At 30.3% G+C, this 17997-nt stretch overlaps 1 protein-coding gene, 1 long non-coding RNA gene and 2 pseudogenes across 4 annotated transcripts; 2 read left to right on the forward strand and 2 right to left on the reverse strand.

Annotated features, from left to right (window-relative positions):
• Positions 1-4516: 4516 nt before the first annotated feature.
• LOC145181129 (peroxisomal ATPase PEX6-like) lies at positions 4517-8027 on the reverse strand. 3 transcript variants are annotated; one of them, XM_080056138.2, is made up of 3 exons: positions 7878-8009; positions 7622-7670; positions 4517-7370 (listed from the first exon to the last, which is right to left on the reverse strand). In XM_080056138.2, exon 3 carries the CDS (start codon positions 7328-7330, stop codon positions 4952-4954), a length of 2379 nt encoding a protein of 792 aa, XP_079912264.2. In that variant the 5' UTR covers positions 7331-7370; positions 7622-7670; positions 7878-8009; the 3' UTR covers positions 4517-4951. The 3 variants fall into 3 exon arrangements, with proteins under 3 accessions (XP_079912264.2, XP_089930125.1, XP_089930126.1); XM_090073999.1 differs by lacking the exon at positions 7622-7670 and having other exon boundaries at positions 7771-8027; XM_090074000.1 differs by lacking the exon at positions 7622-7670.
• A 393-nt stretch (positions 8028-8420) lies between these two features.
• LOC149877664 (ubiquitin-conjugating enzyme E2 K pseudogene) lies at positions 8421-9378 on the reverse strand (annotated as a pseudogene).
• Positions 9379-11573: 2195 nt separating this feature from the next.
• Positions 11574-13745, forward strand: LOC149877665 (uncharacterized). Its single transcript, XR_016448088.1, has 2 exons — positions 11574-12895; positions 13251-13745. It is a non-coding gene; the product is annotated as an uncharacterized LOC149877665 (long non-coding RNA).
• A 56-nt stretch (positions 13746-13801) lies between these two features.
• LOC149877666 (uncharacterized) lies at positions 13802-16506 on the forward strand (annotated as a pseudogene).
• The last annotated feature ends 1491 nt before the right edge of the window (positions 16507-17997 follow it).

Consider the following 17997-nt stretch of genomic DNA (forward strand, 5'->3'; position numbering starts at 1 on the left):
TGCTTTTTTGTTTTTAATTTGGTGCAAATCTTTAAAAAGGCTTGAAAAAAACCAGAAACTGAAAAATGGGTTTAAAATACTATTTAAGAACAAAATTGCTAATAAAATTCGAAATAAGCTTTCAATTTTCGAACGCTACAAACTAAAGTAGTGAAACGTGTTTTCTTGGTCCTAAGGAGCGAGTTTTTACTAAAATGACGAAAATTGTAGCTAATAAGCAAGGAAAATAGTTAAATGAATTCTTGATATAGAAATGATCAATAAATAAAAAAAGAGCTCTAAATCTTGTTTAAGATTCAATTTCTTTTCAAGTTTTAGTTGTTATTTCATTCCAAAAAACGTGTTCTACGACATATGTGAAAAACTAAAAATTTTATCTGAGATGAAGTGACGGCAAAATCAATATTTTTCGTGGAGAAGAAGCCTTGAGCTAAGCATAATAAACACTACTCACGATGTCACAGTTCGCAGTTGTACTTTAAAAAGATTGTTTTTAATTAAAACAAGGAAGAACACAAAATTGATTTACGAAGAGATTTTATTATTTATTGAAGTTTGTATTTCTGCAACCGCCAGTACCTAACTTATCATTCCCCTAAATATGATATATGAATAAGTCACGCTTCTTCTAGACGAACAATTTTATTATTTCAAATATTCTTTATTCTTTGTTAAAACAATCAGCAGATACCTATCTATTTAGTGCACATGTAGTTAAACTTATTCCCCAGACAATAAACTAAAGGTAAGAAAATTAGGCGTGAAATATCTATTTAAATCATGATGACCAACAATCTTAGTCAAGGAGGAACGATCTAGGAGGGACTTCTCAATCCTTTATCAGGGAATCCGTCAAAGATCGAGAACAAATTATCTCCCCGAGAATTTTATACTTTGTAAAATTTCCACTTGCTCAACCTTTGCATCAGGAACAAAGCAAGTAATTGATCGTCAGTTAAGGATCAGTTGAACATTTATATTAACATGTTAAAAGTTTATCTTGAATAGTAGTTTTTCAGTCAATGAGTAAAATTAAGAGGAGAATTCGGAAGGATCAAAATCAATAAAATTGATTTATACATAATGCACTTCTTGTGGGGGAAATAAAAGGCTGGGAAACCAGGTCGTACTTCAATTTAGAGAGTGTCACCATGAATAAACCACATGTATTGAGCATGCGTTATGCTACTGGAAAATAACTTTTTCTAAGATAAACCAAGTCTTTTAAAATTTATTGATCAAGTTATTATTGATTGACCATTTGCAAAGTAATCAATTGACAGTATCCCTTTATTTAGGTTAATGGGTAAAATAAACTATTTGACATTTAATTGCAGACTTAAAAATGAAGTAAAAGTTCACAATCCTCATTGTAAGGCCATTTAAATCTTTTAGATTTGTTTGACCAATACTTAAAGACTTTAATGCTAATTTTAAAGCAGATGGAAACGTTTTCTAATGTACGTAATTCTATTGTAATCCAGAACTCAATACTTATCTTAAAAAAATTTCTCGATTCAATGTCGAGGTTATTTACAAAACATGTCAACCAAAGGCTCTTAACAAACGATCTCAACCAAACGTTCCTAACAAATATCTGCCGCAATGGTAACTGGAACAGTTTTATTTTCGAACTCTAAAATCTAAAGAGTCTGAAGAAATTAAATCTATTGCTAATGGCGCATTTATAACAATTAAAAGTAAGCAATAACAATTAGTAACATACATTTGCTTTAACTCATAATCAAACACACTTAAGTTAAGCATGTTTTGTTGACCGTGTTTAATGATACTACAGAAAAATTTTTATTTAACAAGAGAAGTGCAAGAAACGGATTTTATAAAGGCCCTACAATCTCTAATATATAAATCCCACACTCTAAAAAAAACTCCGTTAAAAATTCTAATGAGTAACTCTGTTAAAAGGTACCACATCAGGATTGATAATTGAGCTTCAAATTTTTATTTCATTTATCGTACTCTTTTATTATGTTATGTTTGCGCCATATGTAGCAGGATGTCCCGTAAAAAATCATATTCCAAATTTTCTGGCTCCCCCCCATGAAACATTTTCTTACTAGTTATTTATACAACCACAAAGAATTAAGGCTTATTTCGAGGTACTTTAGAGGTCCCCAGAGTACCTGAATTTTAGCGTGGTAAAAAATAATATAAAGTCAGTATACGAAAATCTACTGAAATCACTATTTTCAACACAAAATTTCAAACACACAGTTCACTACCGACAACTTGTTAACACTAAAAAATACAGTTGTTTCTATTTGTGTACACATCAGTATCAGATAGTTATTGCAGGTAGAGAGACAAGCATCCAAAGTATGAGCAAAATAGCATTTTTGCAACATTTCGCGAAGTCAAAATGGAAAAGGTTTTCTCGACTGTTTTTTTTCATTACCTACAATTTATATAATATTAATAATGTTATATAATATTCTGTAGTTCATTAGTTGTCAGCTTGACAAGATGGCTAACAATTTTTTTCAACCACCTGAACCGCGGTTCAGGTGGTTGACACTACTTAAAAAATTTAGAAAACTGTTTCTGTGTTTCGTAAGTGCCACGATTGTTGCTATTCTCAACCGAGGCAATTCCACGTTTAGCACAATCATTGATGCAGGCAGATTATTGAATGTAAGCAGAGCTTGCTTTTAAGTTTCTGTTTGGCACCACTGTTTGATAGGGACAGACAAAAAGCTGTCATCAAGTCCAACTGTGTTGAAGATTATGCGAGAGGTATGTAAAGCAGTATTAGCAGAGGACAGCTCTGTCAGGAAATCATTCCCACATTCTACTATTATGTTATTCACAAGTATTTACTTCTCACTGCATAATTAGCATAATTATAATGCTATCTGCATTATTTTTTTGTGTAGAGAATATGGCAAGAGTTTTTCTCCATGAGGTTTTCGACCTTCGTTTTAGCCTTCGCTGAATTTCTGTTGGAATCTCCCAGGAAGTTTCTGCATCTTGTATGTCTTGTAGACTTCTTGAATTATTGACTAGGGAACACCAATTTTTTTCGATATCTTGAAGTACTTTGGCTTTGCATCGATCCCCTTGATTACTTTTTGATCAAGTTTTAAACTTGACGGACGTCTTTCTTTCCAATACGCGACCTAACTTTAACTTCACGGTTTTGTGACAAAATTTTTCTATTGAACTGTTTTTGCTTGCGAATTTATAATTTTTAAACCGCTCGTCTAAAATGAATTTTCTTATATCTACTTGTGAATACATGTTCTTTGTTTACAATCAACTTTTTTCAAGTTATCTCTACATTATTTAAAGGGGAGATAAATTTGCTTTAAATTAATAAAAGAAAAATGATCAAAATTGATTAAGTGGCTCTCGAAATATTTAGCAATATGGGGTCGTAAGTAATCATACATATTTTGAGTATGTAAGTAATCATATATGCGTGTGGAGTCATACACTATTCACGTTTTTGACTTCGCATAAATAATATATATATATATATATATATATATATATATATATATATATATATATATATATATATATATATATATATATGATGATATAGTAATACACAAAACCATAAAAGTAAATAAAGTTCGTAATATATCGTCATAATCCTTAGAGATTAAATAGCGACGGTATGTATTATAATCGTCATATCGAAATTAGGAATGGTATTGGTTGTTTGTTATTGAGCCCCTGATAATGATTAATTGTATCATAAAGTGGTATAAGATGTTGCGCTTAATGCATTCACTCCAGAACAGCGATAGTTGCAACTACTTATACTACCTATAATCCTTTAAGTCTATATCAGGGGTGAAAATAATCAACTACCAATCATATTTTGAATTTCGATATACGCGTAATATAATTCACACGGGGGTATTATAATACATACCGTCGCTATTTAATCCTTACGGATTATGACGATTTTTTACGAACTTTATTTATTTTTATGGTTTTGTGTATTACTATATCATCATATATATATATATATATATATATATATATATATATATATATATATATATATATATATATATATATATATATTAGATATCAAATCATTTATTAACTTTCTTTACAACTGACAATGATTTTGTCGATTGTTGTGAATGCACGTTGAATGCAGGGCGTTCTGCATTTCAAAAATTCAACGACCGTCAGAGAAAAAAACATGGATATATTTTGTGGATGTTTTCAAAAAAATTCGGGAGGTGGGGGGGGGGGGGGGTGGTTTGCAAAAGCAGAAAATTGCAAGTATCTTGGGACATGAGTAATGAGCAAATTGAGTTATTAGGGTTATCAAGGCCGATCAAATTTAAATATGTTTTCAGATTACTGTTGGGTATTAAAAAAGATAGTCTAGACATGAAGCACTCCAGATGTTACCGCAAACGAATCCATGAATCTTTCAATGTTATTCTTGTTAAAAATGTTAATCTTTCAAATGTTTATTTTTACTGTTTTACTTCAGACTTTTGTCTTGTCATCATTAAAAATATCATAGTTCTTTTATATATTTCTTAGTTCTTATATAAGTTCTCAGATATAATTGATATAATTAACTCTTTTTCCATGCTTTACACTTTAAAAAAAGGGGTATTCTTTATAGAAATACAAAAATAAATAAAAAATAGTAGTAAATAATAACACGTGTTCGTGTATTAAAACATTTAGGTTTTAGAACGTCAGTTTTTGATGCGTAACCAACAAGTAATCTCAAAACTAGATTTTACTACGTGGTTCGTGTTTTTTCATTTCTTAATCTATAATAGAGTTCGCTAGATAATATTTACCACTTTATGTAAAACTGGTGTACATTTTACGCAAAAAGTTCGTTTTATTTGATTCTTGCCATACTTCATTAGAATGAAGAATGATGAGGTATTGAACTTTTGGTCATTGTCTCACCTACCACAAATAAGTGTATCACCTGTGTTATGACCTAAGTTTTATTAAAAATTTCGTCTCGTATTGCTTTATACCGACAAAGTTCGCTAAATGTAATAGATGGAGTAATATTCTTTAAAGCAAGCTCAAGGTCCTCATTTAACACAATCACTTTGCCGGAATCTAATGAGTTGGCTGAGTGCATATTTTGTTCATAGTTATTTATTAACCTGCGATAACAATTCATCTGAGCATCGGCAGCTAGGGCGTAGAAATCAGCACCAGTTAAGTTCAATGGACATTTACTTAAAAAATTTTCTAAGTCAACTTTAGCGCACAATTTCATCTTTCGAGTCACTGCCTTTAAAATACGCAGGCGCTCTTCTTTAGATTCGGCTAAACCAATGTAAATTAATTTATCAAAACGTCCAGGGCGTAGAAGAGCTGGATCCAGGAGATCTGGTCGATTTGTTGCTCCAATTACAAATATATCATTATTGCTATGAATACCGTCAAGCTCTGACAGTAACTGAGACACAATGCGATCCATTACACCCCCAGAATCACCGGAACGACCACGGTTTGGGGCCAAAGAGTCTAATTCGTCAAAGAATATTATGCACGGAGAAACGTCTCGAGCTTTTTTAAAGACGTTGCGTACGTTTTCCTCGCTCTGCCCTACATACATGTTAATAAGCTCCGGACCTTTGACGCTGAAAAAATTTATTGTGAACTCAGTAGCAATCGCTTTTGCAAGAAGGGTTTTACCACAACCTGGCGGCCCATAGAATAACAAACCGGATCGTTTTAAACCGGAAGAAAACAAATGTGGAAACTTCAAAGGCAACTCAATTGTGTCAAGAATGTCTTGTTTAACGTCATTGAGACCACCAACATCACTCCATGTTACTTTAGGTACATTTATCGACGGACCTGCTTTTCGTTTTCTAATACTCTCTAAAACCGCATTTGAAACCTCTAATACAGTAGCAGAGTCATCTTTCAATAAACTGAGTTCTTTTATAAACGCAAGTAAATCGGACAAAACAAATCCTGCAGTTTTTCTGGAAAGGTCAACAACTACACTATCTTCCAAAAGCCAACTTTGAGTAAGCATTTTTAATATATGATAACGCTGTAATTCATCAGGCATTCCTACAGTCACATGATATACAAACTCTGAAAATAAGCGAATACCCATGTCCTTACTATCGTAGGTACTTCCGATTAGAAACAACGTAGTTTTTTCTGATTCATGAAGATTCTTGATAAATGTCTGAATGATCCTTCGCTCCTCATGAAATCCTTCCTTGTCTTTTGCCAACAAATGAATATTTTTAAGATAAAGAACACAAGGAGAATTTTGCCTAGCAAGAAAAAACATTTTTTCGATGCGTTTTTCAGCAGCACCTAATGAATCACTCCCCAGTTCAAAGCAGTTTTCTTCAATAAAGTGCCAACAATATTTTTGACAAATGCTTCGAACAAGTAAACTTTTTCCAACACCCTGGGGACCTTCTAATAGCAAAGTTACATCTTTACATGAAAATTGATTTATGCTTAAAAGAGTCAATATTTTTGAGAGTTCTTTTATTGGTTCAGCAAATGCCTGTAGGTAATGAGAATCACAAAAGTATAATGATGGATAACGGTTATTTTTATGGCTACAAGAACACAAAGGTACATAACTATTGATTGGGGTGCTTTCTGAAACACTGGTATGGGTTGAGTCAACAAAAACCAAATTGGTTTCCCTCCCAGAATGGTTGCAACCTTGAATAGATTTAACAACAAACCATAAAAGTGACGGGGCATATGCTTCTTTATCAGTTAACACTTGTATAGAAAATATTTCCTTTTCACTGACTAGTCTTGGATACTTAAAGTACTCTTTCACTAGAGCATCAACAGTTTCTGTACTAATTGTACCAAATGGGCATCTTACTGGAGAAAAAATGCATTCATTTGCATACCGAGTGCTGTCTGATTCATTGAAATTTTGCAACACAACTACATTCACCTGAAATTCTCCATTTTCTCGTTTTTCATTGTAAAGCTTAACATTTCTTTGACATAAGTTGAAAAAACCTCCTGGAGAGAGGTAAATAACATTATCAGCATATTGATTTGAGCAGCAAGAATATTCACTTTCGAAAAAGTTTAACAAATTATGCTTATCACATCCAATATGTTGAGAAATCTTTACAATAAAAGCATTTTCGTTCTCTTTGGAATGATCAAATTGATTTTTTACTGGACAATTGTTAGGCAAAGCCAATTGATTCTCTATCTTTTGTGTAAGAAAGGATACATGATTATCATTTTCTAGTTTTACCCATGACTTATTTAATAACTTCAAATGAAGTAATGTAGCTGAAGTTACAAAGGCCTCACGAGAATTAACTAGTCCTGTATCTTCTCGAACGGTTACCATATTAAGATATCAGAGTCCAAAAGCAATATGAGAACTTGAGCTAAAAATATATCATTATACATAAACATGCATCAATATCATTTTACAAGTAAACATATGAGCAGTAATGTAAGCATGCATGAATGCATGGCTGCATGTGTGTGTGTGTGTGTGTGTGTGTGTGTGTGTGTGTGTGTGTGTGTGTGTGTGTGTGTGTGTGTGTGTGTGTGTGTGTGTGTGTGTGTGTGAAATACTTGTAAATATTAAAATATTTGCATATATTTTAATATGAAACAGGATGTAAAAACATACAAGATTTAGTTATCCATCAATAATGGGTGAAAATTGAAGGCAACTGCAACTGTTTAGTAATAACAAACACATAAAAATATATGACACTGACTTAAAAATTTAGGCCATATGCAAAAAATTGGTTCTACAATTTTACTTAGCTGACTTACTAAGCTGATGACATCTTTCTCCATTTACCAATTATTAAACTTTTAAATCAGATACTGAGAAATAGGAATAATATTGAGTTCACAGAATGTTCTGCATAATTTCAAACCTTGTTTGGTCTTTTAAAAACAGTCTAGTTTATAACAATAAAGATTGTATTTCAAACTCTTCTTTTCCATTTGTACTGCAATAACATTATAGAATATATAGATCATCTAAACTGATGGAAAGTCTATTAAATAATGAAAAGAAAAAATGAAAAAGTTAACAAAAGCAAAAAATTCTAAAATGCATGTAAAAATATAGAAATAACAAAAATAAAAGATGCTTGTATGATAGAAATTCTCTGAGTAACTTAAAAACTTGAACTCATAATCATTTTTCTGGTAATCATTGTAATACTAATATATACAAAGTTATAAAGTATTGGGGGTCAAAATTAATATTTCAATCTATCTGATCATATTCTATGCCATAAGTTGTTAATGACATTATCTTGAAAAAAATGGTATAAGCTTATTTATGAATTAGTGGTTTTATATTTATTGTATATTTGTGACATTTTTAAAATGTAATCACTTAAGATTATATTTAAAAAACATACTAGTGCATACACAGCTTGGCATATACTAATAATTAGATATATATTTAAAGTTAAGCTGTGAATACATTTATATATATCTTTAAATGGAAATAAAATAGTAATTTAATGACAATCCAAATATATTTCATTTTGTATGCCATCTTCATTTATTAAAAAATAAAGCACAATTTATTTGACAATGCTCAAGAGCACATCTAAAACTATCCTCAAATATGCCTAGTAAAAAGAACTAGTAAAAATAAATAAAAAAGACAATGAATTATTATAAAAACCTCTTCTGATAAACATTTGTATCATGTGTAAATTATTTATTAAACAATGCTTCAACTGCCTTTTCTACTGACCACCCATGTGTTGATAAAGCTATTCTGCTACTTTCTGCATCAAAACCCATATCCATTAACTGCTGAAGTTTCAACTGACAATCGGTATCTAATTCATTACTCCCATTTGCATATGTAATTGTCCAGTGCTTTGCAGTCTTTAAAAATACTTCTGGTTGCTCTTTATATTGTTGAGCAACAACTGCATCTTGGGGATCATCAGGCTCAGGGGAAGCAAGCAATGACTGAATTGATAGCAAAACTGTTCTTAATGTCATGGCAGCAGCCCATTGATCTTTTAAAACATCTAAACAAATAGCACCAGTAACTGAACTAATATTAGGATGCCAGATTTTTGTTAAGAACTTGATCTTTGGAGGATTAAATGGATAAGTCTCTGGAATGTTTATGTCCAGCTTAAACCTTCCATTTTCATATGGTGTGTCAGGAGGACCAACAATTTCACCTTTCAGTCTGGTAAAGTTTGTACCTTCTACTAACTCTACTTTGATGTTATTTTTTGAAACTTCTTCACTGCGTATAACCTCTTTAAACTCTCGTTGAATTCTTGCAATCGCAATATTTGACATTTTAAATATATATGTAAATGTATATATAAAAATTATGATTAAAGTACATATATTTCTATCTAGAAAAAAAGTTATTATATACATATATTGCATAACATACAGATAATCTACTTTGTAAGATGGTAAAAAATTTAATATAGCATTAAATATCTGGGGGTTAGTGCTGGAAGGGCACATGTCATAGTTAGTCATATGTTATATATGGCTAGTAGATATCTTAAGCTAAAACTAAATAACGCAAAGACATAAAATAAAGCAAATCAAACTAAACATTCTAAAAATAAAAGCAGTGATATCACTCAGCCCACCGCCCCAACCAATAAATAGATGATATATAGTAAGAGAATTAGAGTTCATGATTTACTTGGAGAAATTAACCTAATAATTAACAGATTTATTTCATACAACATAAAACACCTGGTTCATTATAAAGACTTTATTATTTACATTTACATCTCAGATCTGTCAACCTTATGTCTTTAGTATTTTTTTTCGGCGCAGACTCAAAGATTATTTTTAAGAATAGAGGTAAGTAAAGTTTAGTCACAATTAAGCAATCATTTGCACGGTAAGCGAAAAGTTAATTCGAAAGCTTTTAATATATGTTAGAGTCTGGATCCAGATCCAAAACCTGATCCAGACCGCGGAAAACGCGCGAAAAAATAAACGGATCAAATCCAAAATATAAAAATGCGAGATTGGTGCTAGATTAAAACAGCTTGCTTGAATGTGTCGTAGATATTGTTATGTTAAAAAAAATTGATATTGAAAAATACCATAGATCAAACTGATTAATAAAACAAAATATATGTAGAAATAATTGAAACTTAGAGTAAAAAGATTCTATAGCGTGTGTTTAATCATATGAAACACACATCTTCGTAACGTTACGAATTTTCTTAAAGAAATTGTTTAACAATTTTAGAAACACTTTTGATTTTTTTTGTAAAGTACGAAAATAAAACCAACTTAACAATATAAAACAAATATTAAACTTAAGAATGTATGTTTTCATAATTTTCATCTCAAGACTGTGTTTAGGATTTAATTGTCTAAATACAGTCTTCAAGTAAACCTAGATAAATCTTACGATTTTCAAGACCAATGTTTATGTTAAGGTTACAGACGATAAAAAACATATCCATTTAACTATTTTTTTTGTATTTTGTATTTCAAAAGGTTAAGTTACTGTATAGTTTTGCCTGAGAGGAAGATTTGATGATATTTGTAATTTTGTTATATTCATTAACGTTTATATTTTTGAATAAAAAATGGCAAGAGATCCAAACTATCAGTAGAAACATGATTGGAAATTTTTACGTTGTGGCAAGAAACATATTCAACGAGAATAGTTGCAAAAAAAATTCAAACTTCTACTGATAGGTTCGAAGAGAAGTTGGTAAACGGATGACGAAATGGCGTGTGACGTCAACTGTAATACACGGTGGAGGTATTATCATGGTGTGTGGCTTTTTGTTTGTGATAGCACTGGTGATATTGTTAAAATAGACGGAATAATGACGAATGAAGTGTATTTGAGCATTTTTAAAAATGATGCCATTTCTTCAGGAAGTTGAATCATTGGAAAGCCATTCATTTTTTGAGAAGATATAAAGCATTCCTCAAAACGTTGGAGGAGTAAGAAAATGATAAAGTAATTGAAAGAATGATTTATCCTCCCCAATCACCCGGTCTTTCCTCATATTCAACTTTTATGAGATGAATTTGATAGGTCAAAAATTAATGCCTAAGAGAAAGAGAGAGACAGAGAGAGAGAGACAGAGGGACAGAGAGATAGAGAGACAGAGAGAGACAGAAAGACAGAGAGAGTGAGAGAGACAAAGATAGAGACAGAGAGAGTGAGTGATATGTAGCAGATTTTCAAAAATACGAAAGTTTGTTTTGTAAAATTTCACGAATATGTAAAGCGGTTTTTGCCGTTTAAGGTGGCTACATAGATGAGAGCAAGTTATAAGTGTAACTAAGTCATTTTTTTAATTTATATTTAACTAATAATAATAATTTATGCTATACAGTGATGATCATAGAAATGGCACAGCCCATAAGATCTCCTTTTAATTGCATTTTATATCGTGTTTCAACGTATTTAATTATAGTAGTATTGAATTATTGTTTGGGCGTGAATACGAATATGTGATAATAAAAACTTTTATTGTCAAATTTCATTGTGTGGGTGTTATATGAAATAACACATGCGTGTGGAGAATCCCATTTATTGTTAAAAATTTAAGTTATTCAATAAAATTTTTAAGTGAGAACTAGGAAAAGATTAAATGTACATTAGAAATGTTTTTTGTAATGTACATTTAGTTTTCTAGTTGTAACTGAACATGGGGAGAAACAAACGATTGCTCTGCAGCAAAAAGGAAACTTTGTATATGGTATTTTTTGTGTCAACTAGGGTGCTTTAGTAAATTAGTTCAAAACTGTCGTAAACATGTTAAAAAATACAATACCGCTGATAATAAAGTTCGAAAGCCACTTCCAAGAAAAACTTCAACCAATAGGAATCGCCAAATTTTTAGAATGTCTAAAAAAGATCCTTTATAAACTTCTAACGAAATAAAACCGAAACTGAAGAACATTATCACGTGGTTGTGTCCAAACCAATCGTTGTTATTTACAAGAAGCCGGCCTTTGAAGCTGTATAGCAAAGAAGAGGCCCCTTCTTTCAAAACAAATTTAGCTAAAATGATGAAAGCTTATAAAAATGGTCCTAAATAAAAATGTTTTCTTATGTAAAAACGTTTTATGGATTGATCTACTTTAATTGCTTCCAGTCTGATGGGAAGGTATATGTTAGGCGTCCTATGAAGCAAGAAAACAATCCATTGTATACTCTAGAGACGGTGAAGCACGGTGAGGAAATATTAAGGTTCGGGGAGCTATATCCTGGCATGGTATTGGTCCGCTTCTCAAAATTGAAGGAAATTTGGATCAATACAAATACAAAGATATATAACAAAACGTAATGGAGTTGTATACTGGTGATACCTTTCAACTGGATTTTGATGTACGACGACGACCCCTAACATACTCTGAGGTGGGTTAAGTTAAAAAAGACAATCAGAAAAGACGTACACAAGATGACTCGTCAACCCTTCATCCTTCATGTAAATAAATGACAAAGCAAAAAGTAGAAAAGTTAAAAAAAAAACACAAAAAAAAAAAAAATAGGAAAAGACGTAAACACGAAGAATTCTCAATCGGCCATATGAGTAAATAATGAATAGGTATCGCAACGGAAAACAAACAAAAACTATAAAAGCTCAAAAAAAAAAGAGTTTTACAGGTCGGAGATGGATAAAAGGAGACTGAGTTCTAAAGAGAAGTAAAAGAGAGTTTTAAGAAAGTTTTTTATGAAGACATTTAAAGAGACAGAATTTTTTGTGATTGAAAAATATTTGGATAATTTTATGAGTAAATAAAAGAGAAAAAGAAGTAATTAAAAAGAAGCCAGAGGAAATATAAATCAAAGAAAAATAACCAGAAGTTTTTGGCCGCTTCAAATAAAGAAGAGATATTCGTTTAAAAAAATAAAAATAAAAAGAGGAGAACTTGATGAAAAATAAAGAACACTACAAGTAGAGTAAGAGAGTATTATTTGTATTTTATAAGTGCTAACCATTAGATGCTAAAAAAAAACGCTTATTAAGTTATATTTTATAATAAAATATACTGAGGGCGGTAAACACAATATTAATCTTTTAACGATTAAACCTTATCCTTATCCATTCCTAACCAAACAATAACCCACACCATCAACCTTGATCCTAACCTACACATAACCTTTGAACCCATACTTCCCTAAATCCTATGCCTTACTACAACTACATAATACAAACGACTAACAAATAAAACACTCCATTTTTAAAAACACCGCCCTCACAATACTATAAAATCTTTAAAATCTTGACTTGAGAAAAATAAAATTATTATTCTAGAATAGGCAACCTAGATTCCAAATCTGAATCCAATTGAGAACGTATGAATCCCCTTGAGAACGTATGGCACAATATTTGAGTTGACTTGAGAGAGAAGTAAACCTAAAGTAACAAACAAAAAATAAATAAACCGAAACAAACCACTAACTTTAATGAATTTTGGGAGAAAATGAAAAGGTCTGGACTCTACTGTCGAATGATTTCAAAGGCTTGTTAGCAGTAAGCCATCAAGATGTGTTGCAGTTATAAAGAATAAAGACTCAACAAAATGTTAATGTTAGCTTTCATCTTTTGATGTCGACTTTTAAACAGCACATTTTTTTTGTTTGATAAGCTGTTTTTATGATCACAACTTTTCGTTGTATTTTGTAAACTTTTTCAATATTTATCGTTATCAGTTCAGTTAAAAATGATTTTTAAATTAACTTCAGTTAAAAATGATTTTTTTAAATGATTTATAGCAAATAAATGGAAATAAATAATTCAATATTTTTTATATTTTTTATTTCCCTAACAAACAATGAAATTATATTAACTCCATGGCCTACTTTATTTATACGGCCGGATATTTTGCATTTTGAAAAAAAAAATAGAAGGCCAGTTTTTTCATAAGGCGCTTTTAAAGGAGCAACTGGAGTTTCAAAGAATATGGTTAACAAATGTTGTATTGTGAATTGTCGTTCAAATTATGATGGTGAAGTATCTACAGTAGTATTTTCGTTTCCAAAAAATGAAGAGTTGAAAAAAAATTGGATTAAATTTGTAAATAGAAAAGATTGGACACCTACAAATACTTCCGTAATATGCATCAAACATTTTGAAAAAAAATATTATAAGAAAGGTAATCAACGTTTTCGATTAATAAAAAAACTAAAGCCTATTCCAACTATTTTGGATTGCACAAATTTCCCTGAAGAAGGTCCATCACAACTTATAAAATCTTCTAATTCGTTAAGAAAATCACCAACTAAAAGAATATTTCAGCCAGATCAATATGGACAGTTTTTATTGAGTGATTTGATTAATAACTTTGATGATATTACTGAAAGTCTTGCTCCAGATGGTTTTTCATTCTTGAAGTATGATGATCATGTAATTTTTTATAAATTGAGTCATAGTACTTTATCTATTCCTGAAGTTACAGAGTGCATTCGCATAAACAATGAGATGCATGTTAAACTATTTTACAAAGGTTCACCCCTGCCATTGCCTCAGTGGTTTCGTCATGGAAGAGATTGTTGTTTATCTCGTAAAAGTATGCTTTATAATTTTCCTACCTACATTAAATCACAAGCTGAACAATTTTCATCTATATTGACTGAATTACAGCAAATTAAGTATATGAAGAAACCTATTTTTTCAGCCAATATTATAAAGTATTCACTGATGTTACGATATACTTCTACACAGTCATACCAACTTTTGCGTGAAGAATTGCCTTTACCATCAATATCTTTACTTAAAAAAACTAGTGGAAATATTGATGCTCTAAGTTGTGCAAAACATTTGAAATTAGAAGGGAAGATATCTCAAGACATTTGCTTGATTTTTGATGAAATGTACTTGCAAAAATGTGAAGAGTATTTTGGTGGAGAGATGATTGGTAGTGATGAGTCTGGAGAATTGTATAATGGAATAGTTTGTTTTATGATAGTTGGCCTGAAACAAAACATTCCATATGTGATTAAATCATCACCTAAAAAAACAATCAATGCTAAATGGTTGAAAGAAGAAATTTTTGAATGTCTTCGTATTCTTACTGAATGTGAATTTAATATTAGAGTTATTGTGTGTGACAACCATTCCTCTAATGTTTCTTGTTTTAAAAAAATCCTTTGTGCATCAAATCAACAAGCTGAAGATTTGTTTTTTATTTACAATCTAAAAAAGATTTACCTTTGTTTTGATGTTGTACATCTTGTTAAAAATATCAGAAATAATTTGTTAAATTGTAAAAGATTTTTATTTCCAGATTTTAAGTTTGATGGATTTAAAGATCCTATAATTGTATGTGGTGGAGAAATAAAATGGAGCACCTTCCACAATATTTATGAAAAAGACCTTTCTCTTGATGCTGGTTTGCGTAAAGCACCAAAAATAACAATGAAAGTATTACATCCTGGCAATTTTAAACAAAACGTTTCTTTAGCACTTGCAGTTTTTGATGAAACTACTTCTGCAGCAATTCACTCATATTTCCCTGATCTTAAAAGTAGTGCAGATTTTTTGACATTGTTTTACAAGTGGTGGGTTTTATCAAATTCAAAAAGTCAGTATTCAACGTGTAATATTTTAGGTAATGCAGTTGTTTCTGGAGATAAAAAACCTGAGTTTCTTAGGGAAATGGCACACTGGATTGAAGCTTGGCAATTGCAAAAGGTACCAAACTGTGAGAAGTTTACTTTAAGTGCTCAAACAGCTGCAGCATTGATAAGAACACTTAATTGTCATGCCTCATTGATTGAGGACTTACTTAATGACGGATATAACTTTGTTTTAACTGGGAGGTTTCAAAGTGACCCATTAGAACGGAGATTTGGACAATATAGACAAATGAGTGGTGGAAGATTTTTGGTTGGTTTAAAAGATGTCACTTTCTGAAAAAATATTAAAAATCAAAAGTATAGTTAAAGAAAGTATTAACTTTGATGATAGTTTGAAAGTACCACTCGAGTCAGAAAATAATTTAACAGATTTGAAAAACTTTCTTCTTGATATCGATACAACTCAGTGTATTAAGAAGTAGGTGCTCATATTGCTGGATATATAGCAAAGAAACTAAAAAAACGCTTTGGTACATGTTGCCAAGAATTTTTATGTCGTGCTAATATTGATGAAAGCAATCCTGATCATACTTATTTAACAATTATTTCTAGGGGTGGTCTCACTATTCCTTCACCATCACTTTTGGATTATGTTTGCACATCGTTTGCTATAATTGACTACTCTTATAACAAAATAAAGAAATTTAATTTACATGCACGACAAGCTTTAGAATATTTGTTAAATCACTTTTGTGACTCTTTTCAGACTTTTTCTTGTCCCATGCATGAGAAAACTGGGATAAAACTTGCTGGAAGAATTGTTATCAACATTTTTCTTAATAATAAAAGAATTATCTCTACCAGCGAAGTAGCTGTTGATCATGTAAAATCTTTTAAAAAGAGAAAATTTATAAAAACTAAATAAATTATATATAATACAATTATTTTTTATTTTGATGAAAAAAGAAAAAGATTTAAAGATTTTATATAAATATTCTTGTTTTTTAAATTGTGTCTGTTTACTTAAATTCTAAGTTTTAAAATAAAGGCTTGTTTTGATATCTTTTTATTTATTTATTTCTTATATAATATGCGTTTAGTATCTAAATTTATGAATATAAACTACTTTTGTTGACTTTTTAAATTTAGAAAGTAAAATACATTTGCAAATATTCAAAAAGTCTTAAGTTTTCGAAACATTACTGTTTTGAAAACTGGCCTTCTATTTTTTTTTTCAAAATGCAAAATATCCGGCCGTATAAATAAAGTAGGCCATGTTAACTCTAAAGAAGAAAACGTTAGGTGTGCTATTTCTGTGATAATAATAATAACAATAATAATAATAATAATAATAATAATAATAATAATAATAATAATAATAATAATGATGATGATAATGATAATAAGAATAATAGTAACAATAATAATAATAATAACAATAATAATAATAATAATAACAATAATAATAATAATAATAATAATAATAATTTTTACTTTACTTCAAGTGATTTCCTTATTTAATTTTTCTCCTCACTTATGAGACATTGAAAATGCTAAAAGCTAGTGTCATTCGAATAATGATGTCATTCGAATAATTATGGGTAAGTGTACAAAATATGTTTTATAACAATTATCGCTAACGATGTTTGTTATTTACGAAAATAAATATCATAATCGATATCGTTTACATGACACTGTTTTCTTTTCGATCAGTTCTCTAAACAGTAATTTTGATAAAAATTTCCATAAAGTATTTGAAATGATCTATTAAGAAAATTTATAGGCTGAATGTAATTTTAATGTTTTCTTATCTAAGTGGAAAAAATTCTTAAACTAATTCTTCGCAACGGAAAGACACGATAAAACTTTTAAATACTTTAATATAAATAAATACCTTAATATAAATAATTTAACCAGGTGAATTTAACTAGGTACATTTAACAAAATATAGTACATCCGCAGCGACGGCTTGCGCTGCGTACATCTTAACCAATTACCACCAAAAACCTAAACCTAATCATGGACATATAAAAGATGGACGTACAACTTATTGTTTAACATCAAAGAGGCCGCAGAGCTTAGCGAACCGTGAGAGTTTCCGACTAATTTTAAATTTTCCGCCGTCAACAGAAAACCAATTAAAAATGGCTGCCAACAGATTTAAATTCGAAACTCTTTTCACATTGTATTACTTTCATAACTTTTGTTTAATAAGACTTTTTAGGCTAAAGTAACTACTTTCACGTATAAACAAGTTGCTAAACAAACTACACCAAGGTAAAGGAAACTAGTTCTCGGTACGAACAGGTTTTATCATTTTTTCAAAATGAACATTTGTAAATTTAAGAACTTTTTTCGTGTAAACAAAGTCTGTCAATCATTAAATAAAAATTGTAAGGATAATTTGTGACTCGAAAAAGTTAACAAAATATAAAAAAGCGAAAATAGAATTTTTTTTTGCCCAGATCTGATTTCATTAAATA

The sequence above is a fragment of the Hydra viridissima genome, unplaced genomic scaffold, assembly GCF_058129835.1.
Source record: "Hydra viridissima isolate aposymbiotic clone 2 unplaced genomic scaffold, HvirCarnegie_v1 scaffold_16, whole genome shotgun sequence".
Taxonomy (NCBI): domain Eukaryota; kingdom Metazoa; phylum Cnidaria; class Hydrozoa; order Anthoathecata; family Hydridae; genus Hydra; species Hydra viridissima.

Bases quoted from the DNA above. Each gene is read 5' to 3' on its own strand.
- LOC145181129 (XM_090073999.1), bottom strand. From the start codon at position 7,330: ATGGTAACCGTTCGAGAAGATACAGGACTAGTTAATTCTCGTGAGGCC.